Raw genomic sequence first — 7,500 nt, 5'->3', positions numbered from 1 at the left:
TAACAACCACTGTAACAAGCACCACCATAACAAACACAACCACCACTATAACAACCACCACAAACACCATACCAACCACAACAACAACCACAACAGCCACCACTGCAGACATTACAACCACAACAGCCACAACAAAACCACCAACTATAACAACCATGATAATGACAAAGACCAGCACCAACACAACCATAAACACTGTAGCACAAATACAACAAACAAACACTATACATCAAATATAACACCAATTACAAAAATCACTTACATAACCAACAAACACAACCACTAAGGCCACATTTACTACCGAGGTAATGACAAAGACCATCAGCATGACAACAACTTTTTCAGTAACAAAACTATAAGTGAATCCAACGCACTTATATAAATAAAACATTACAGCATTAACAAGCACAGCAAGTACACCCAGTAACAAGAACGATCACCAACAGCAACAATCATAACAACCACAACAATACAACAACAAATACAAACCACAACAACCCCACTCACCATATCAACAAAAACAACTACAACAACAATTACAAACCACAACAACATCAACATCCACTCAACATAGCAATTACAACAAAACACTCAACCACCATAAAACCATAACAAATGCAACAACAATAGCAGCATCTGCAAAAGACACTGTAACGGCATCCCTGCAACATTTGCTACCATATTAATCTTACATAGATCAACATTTCCCAAAGCAACAACCAGAATGACAACCACGTCAGCACAAACCACTGCTCTAACAACTTTAACAACACAATCAATCACACACAATTCATTAGCACTGACAGCTACAACAATAAAACGACATCAAGTGACTACAATATCAATCATTATAGAAAACTGCACTTACAACCAGAACTACAACCAGAACTGCAACCAAAGCAACAACCTAAACAACAACCTGGACTGCAACCAAAGCAACAACCAGAACAACAACCTCAACTGCTACCAGAACAACAACCTGAACAACAACCTGGACTGCTACCAGAACAACAACCAGAACAACAACTTCAACAACAACCAGAACTACAACCATAACAACAACCATTACACTGCATATCGATAGCAACCCGGTGCTGTTAGCTAGGTAACATGAGCTGGTAGCAGATATGTGAAAGATTTCAGGTGACTTTTTCCGGCTGTTGTTTCTCAACAAAAAAGACCAGCTTATTGTTCGACCAATCAGGAAAGAGGAATGTGAATGTGTGTTTAAGTCTTAAACTCCTTCATCACTTCGTATCTTCTTTATTCACCACCATGTTGTCGACGCTACAGGCAAAGAGAAACAGAGGTTCAGGAGTGACAGCCATTGGGTGAAGCTCAGCAGATGTTCCTGCTGCTTAGTTGTGGATGATTTATGAGATGCTGCTACAGGAACTGGTGATGTCTGTGATGTAAGAGCTTCTCTAAGATGTCAGATGAAAAATGATGGATGAGAAACCTCAGAGAGGGAAATGGCGCTGCTGCTTCTTTGGTGGTGCCGCTGGTGATGTTGCACTCAGATTAGTTTCTGGTGTTCATAAGCTCTGCTTCTGAGAAAGATAAAAGACACCAAGCGAGAACTTTTGATGATTGGGGAATTTGACATCACAACCTTCACCTCTGAAGAACTTTGCAAACAGAAAGAGTGTAATCAAATAAAGTAGATTCCTTTTTTTCCCCCAGACGATCGCTAAGACTCTGGACAGGATCGCTCCAGCGTTCTCCTTCAACAGCTGTAACTTCCTGGTGGAGAAGTCACGAGCTTCGACAGCTCGTGTGGTGGTATGGAGGGAGATGGGGGTTTTACGCAGCTACACTATGGAGAGCACCTACAACGGCTGCAATCAGGGCATCTACAAGGTCAGTCAGCAGCACGCTAATCTGGTGTCAAGTCTTACATCATTTCATTTCCTTCTTCTTCTTCTTCTTATTTATTTTAGGTTTTAATGAATATAAAATAACACGTCTAAAGAAAAAATTTAAATTTAATCTGTTTATTTAATGTACAGGGCAATAAAAATAGGGGTTTAATATTTAAATAAATAAAAAGGAACCAATTTGGGAAAAACATCAATAAGAAAATAAAACTTATTTTTTTTTATATTTATATTTTATTTATAAAAAACAAGTTTATGTTTTTTTTTATTGGTTCATTTGCAACAAAAATCAAACCATGGTAATTAAATGTTTCCCAAATTTGGACTGTTAAAAATGTGGGAAAGTAAAAAAATAAAAATAAAAACAAAAGAGTGATGACTGAGCAACAGAGAAGAGAGACGGCAGACGGCAGTAAGATTTGGAAAAAAGACTTTGCTCATTTTTTTGTAAAAAAAAAAAAATAAAAATAAAAATCGACATTTTATTAACATTATTAAGTGAAAGTGAAGTCTGTGCTTTATAGCGAAATTCAATTTGTAAAATAAAATATATATATAGTTTTTTTAGATTCTTTCTTCTTTTTTTCTTTCTTTCTTTTTTTCATTTTTTACACTTTAAAAGCCAGAAATAATTAACAGAAGTCTCTACTCTATAAACGTTAGACACTTCTACAGTAAACTGGAGTCATTCGCTCGTTTGTTCGGCAAATCAGCAATAAAACTCAAATCTGCCTGTTTTTAGGTTCATTTTCTTTCCTCCTGCCGCAAGTCTTTCAGCATCGCTAACCCACTTTCATCTCAAACACAACCCTTGTCATTTCCCTCTGAGCTCTGTTCCTCCTGCCCTTCCCACAATCCTCCTCTTCTTCTTCTTCTTCTTCTCTATCGCTGCTGAGTTCCTCCCCTGGCAGTTCATTACCTTCTGCTGTCGCTAATGCCTTAATCATTTATTATCCTGCTTATTTAGCCACCTGTGGTTTGCTAATCATCGCCCCAAATCCTCTCTGTAGTGTCTCCTGGCCTTCACCTTCATTACCACAAGCCTTCTCAGTGCTGCTTCAAGGCTCTGGTTCTTATTTAAGGATTTTAAATGTACATGTTCCTGGTTGGGGTTTTAAGAAAACTGCAGATTTCAGCAAAATTCAATGTAAGAAATCAAACACTAAATGATCCTCATAAAACTTTTCCCTAATCTGCGTTTTCCAGTTTAAATGCATCAAGACTGAAGTGCACAGAATACTGACGTTTAAAGAATACTGACGTTTAGGGAATACTGACGTTTAGGGAATACTGACGTTTAGGAAATACTGACGTTTAAGGAATACTGACATTTAGGGAATACTGCCGTTTAAGGAATACTGACATTTAGGGAATACTGATGTTTAAAGAATACTGACGTTTAAGGAATATTGACATTTAGGGAATACTGACGTTTAGGGAATACTGACGTTTAGGGAATACTGACGTTTAAAGAATACTGACGTTTAAGGAATACTGACATTTAGGGAATACTGATGTTTAAAGAATACTGACGTTTAAGGAATACTGACATTTAGGGAATACTGACGTTTAGAGAACACTGACATTTAAAGAATACTGAAGGTTAGGGAATACTGACGTTTAGGGAATACTGACGTTTAAGGAATACTGACGTTTAAGGAATACTGACGTTTAGGGAATACTGACGTTTAAGGAATACTGACGTTTAGGGAATCCTGATGTTTAAAGAGTACTGACGTTCAAGGAATACTGACGTTTGAAGAATACTGACGTTTAGAGAATACTGACATTTAAAGAATACTGAAGGTTAGGGAATACTGACGTTTAGTGAATACTGACGTTTAGGGAATACTGATGTTTAGGGTATACTGACGTTTAGGGAATACTGATGTTTAGGGTATACTGACGTTTAGGGAATACTGATGTTTAAAGAGTACTGACGTTCAAGGAATACTGACGTTTGAAGAATACTGACATTTGAAGAATACTGACGTTTAGGGAATACTGACGTTTCCAGGTTCAGTCTGAACACGTGAGCAGTGAGAGGAATTGCTGGCCTGTTGTCCTGTTCTTCTGAAGAACATCCAATGTCACACAGTGGCAATAAAACGCACTGAGATTAATACGCTTCACTTTAATCAATTCACAAACATCTAATAAACGTCTCGGCCACGTGACCTGGAACGCTGCCGTCATCAGTCCTTTTTAAAGCCCCATTCAGTTTTCTAAAATTGGATCAGCTATAATTCTATTTGCTGTGACAAAACAAGATGAACTGATCTATAATCGGCCTCTGAGACACAGCAGGATCCAGGCGAGGGTCAGATGTTAACTGCTAAATGCTAATCAGTATGACTAGCGGAGGAAGAAGAACGCTGTTTTCTGGATGAACGCCTTTAATTACATCACTCATGGGAATGTTTATAAATCCCTTTTGAAAACTTCTGGAATTTACACTGAGACGCATTAAATAATAGACATGCGATACTGTTTACTTACATTTAATCTGTTAACTTATTAATTTATTTCAGCTCCATGAATCTTTACTGAGTGTAACATCAGACTGGTCTATCCCTGTATCAGATTTCTGATCCACAGTGTTTTTATGGGAATCAGATCAGGAGTAACAGGTTCTGCTCTGACACTGGAGACTCCTTCCATAAATGTAAACAAATGGCCCATAAACAGGGCGGAGCTTGTGCTGTACATGAACCTGAGAACACGCCGTTGCTATGGAAATGATAAGTTAATTGCTGCTATAGCATCAACTCCTCTTGATTCATGAATATTAATCAGCAGTGGGTGTGGCCTGAGTAAAAACTGTCAACTTTCAGAGACCAATAAATAAAATTAGATAAACAAATATTAAGATAAACAAATAAAAAACATAATAAGGACATGTTGAGGTAAAAAAAAAAAAAAAACCTGAGTTAAAGCAACACAAATACGATAAAAATTACTTTAAGGAATAATGAGATAGAAAAAAGATAAAAGTGTTAAATACAGAAATGTTAGAAATAATGAGATTATTTACTAGACAAATACAATAAACAAAATAAACAAATAATGAAATTCAATATTATTTAAACAAATAAAAATGAAATAATAAAATACATTCATTATAATATTAATGAACTGATAAAAAGAGTAAATAAATAATAAAAAGAGAAAAGTTTTGTGGAGTTTGTTCTCAGGACTGGAGGTAGAAAGTTGTGATTAAAGCTCGTAAAGCACAAACCGAGGTCTGATCAGGTAACGGATATCCTCACACTTCTAATCTCTTCTCCTCACATGTGCAAGTTTAAACCAAGAAATACATTTCCTCCTTTTTTTCCTCTCAGCATAATCAAGTATCTTCTTTAAGGATTAAGGACAAACAGCTATCTTAATGAAATCAGCTCGAGTGCTTTAACTCGCTGAAGCTCTGCCTCGTGATGAAGATGTGTTTCTGCAGATTCTCTCACAACCTTCAATAAAACACCTGAAGAACATCAACATGCTCTCAGCTCTCGTTCACTTCTCCATCCTCATCAAAAAAGAGGACACAGTTTATATACAGATACCTGAGCATCATTCCACTTTATTCTCCATTTACTGTTACAATAAGCTTCACTATTCTGGGATTTTGGAGTTTATTTATGGAGATTTGCGAAGATTCAATGCATCCAAACACGTCCTACTCAATTGTGCCTGTAACTTTGTGGTATCTGTTTGAGGAGGAACCACATCTGGCTGGAAAAGGCAGGTGTCCCAATACATTTGGTCAAATACATAGTTAAAAAGAAGCAAAAGTGCTCATACACACCTCCAAATTTAATAAGAGCTGATGTGTGTGTGTGTGTGTGTGTGTGTGTGTGTGTGTGTGTGTGTGTGTGTGTGTGTGTGTGTCTGCATGCCTTTTCGTCTTTGAGGTGTTTTTTCAGATTGAGTGCGACTGAACACTTCAAACAGCTCAAATCCTCCATAAATAATTTGTGAAGGTTCACAAACACACGTCCCACATTACCCAGCATGCACCTGTGCAATTACACATTTACCAGGAATATACTGTATGTATTATATATATATATATTTTTTTATTAATTTATTTTTTTGCTCAAAAAGCAAAGGAATAAAAAAGTGATGATTTTCTGGCACAAAATAAAAAATAGAGGATAAAAAATGTTAAAACTTAATACTTAAAAGTATTATTTATTTATTTGATATTTTGTGTATATATATATATATATATATTTTATGTATTATTTTTTTTAATATTGTAGATTTTTGTTATACAGTAACTGTTGTTTGAACATAAAAATACAATCAAAAGAAATACATTCGGAAATTCGGGCACAGTTTCTAAATAAACTGGAGCTGCTTCCTATGCCGTCTGTAAACAACCAACCAACAAACAAACAAACAAACAAACAAACAAACAAACAAACAAATAATTCAATAAATACATTTGGACCAAATTCTATTTCTACTACTTAATAAACAAACGTCAATATGTGTTACGTATATTTATCTAATGTAATAAACACCCAATTAAATAAACTGAGATTTTTTTTGGAATCGTTTTTAAATAAACATGAGCTGCTTTTTAGGTAATTTACAAATAAATAAGTAAATCAAATAACTTTACTCATTTAAATAAACAAACCGATATACATTTTTCATGATGTTTACTTACATCATTTTTAAGTATATGTCAAATAAATAACAACAAACAAACTAACAAAAAATGAATAAATCAATTAATTAATGAATGAAAGAAAGTAATCGTTATGAAATGTTCGATTCAGACTCATTTGCTGTTTTTATTTGATTTGATTATAAATATATTTTGTTCCTCTGCAGCTCATGCAGCTGTTTGATATTTCAGCGTGTCAGAGATCATCAGTGTTTTTATGAAGTGATGTTTACACACGTGTGTCGGTGTGTTTCAACTCTGTGATATTTACGGCTTGAATGTCAGCAGCAGCCATTACACACACACACACACACACACACACACACACACACACACACACACACACACACACACACACACACACACACAAATACAGTATGTGATGACCAAATTGGCCTCCATTTAGTAAGACTGTGGTTATAAATCCGATCTAATTATCTCTAAATCTCGGAGTCTAATCACACACTGTTCTACACACTATTCCAACTCGGATTTTAACGATCAGCAGTTTAACATTTTATAAATTTTTTTAAATCAAAAGAGTTGTTTTTATTTATTTACATTTATGGTATTTGGCAGATGCACTTATTCAGGGGAAATTACGTTTATTTAATTTATTCACGACCCCTTTGCACGTAGACAAGAACATAAGCCACGCCCCCTTCAAGCATAGACGTGAACACGCCAAATAAAGTGTGAATGAAGACCAGCAGGCCGCAGCTCAGGTCACAATCGCAGGCCTTCATCATCACCATGGAAACGCAGATTCTCCACCCTCTTTCTGTTTTCACCGCTTTAAAAGCCTCCAGCAGTTACGGACAAAATCAAAACATTTATTTAATTTCAGCATTGTGTCATTAAATCGTAAGAAATAAATCACATATTTGATTTCCAACATCTTCACCACTGAGTTACTGCTTCCAAAATATAATAATAATAATAATAATA

At 35.5% G+C, this 7,500-nt stretch overlaps 1 protein-coding gene across 2 annotated transcripts in view; it reads left to right on the top strand.

The window, feature by feature from the left end:
* LOC124386592 (cytosolic carboxypeptidase 4) overlaps window positions 1–7,500 on the top strand; it is a 75,619-nt gene that overhangs the window by 61,350 nt on the left and 6,769 nt on the right. For both annotated transcript variants that reach the window (XM_046850531.1, XM_046850532.1), the window contains exon 22: window positions 1,684–1,860. In XM_046850531.1, the coding sequence (XP_046706487.1) occupies window positions 1,684–1,860 (177 nt within the window). The remainder of the gene's footprint in view (window positions 1–1,683; window positions 1,861–7,500) is intronic.

This window comes from Silurus meridionalis, chromosome 5 (genome assembly GCF_014805685.1).
Source record: "Silurus meridionalis isolate SWU-2019-XX chromosome 5, ASM1480568v1, whole genome shotgun sequence".
Taxonomy (NCBI): Eukaryota; Metazoa; Chordata; class Actinopteri; order Siluriformes; family Siluridae; genus Silurus; species Silurus meridionalis.
Note: the sequence above shows the minus strand (reverse complement) of the source record. Positions and strands in the feature narration are given on the sequence as shown.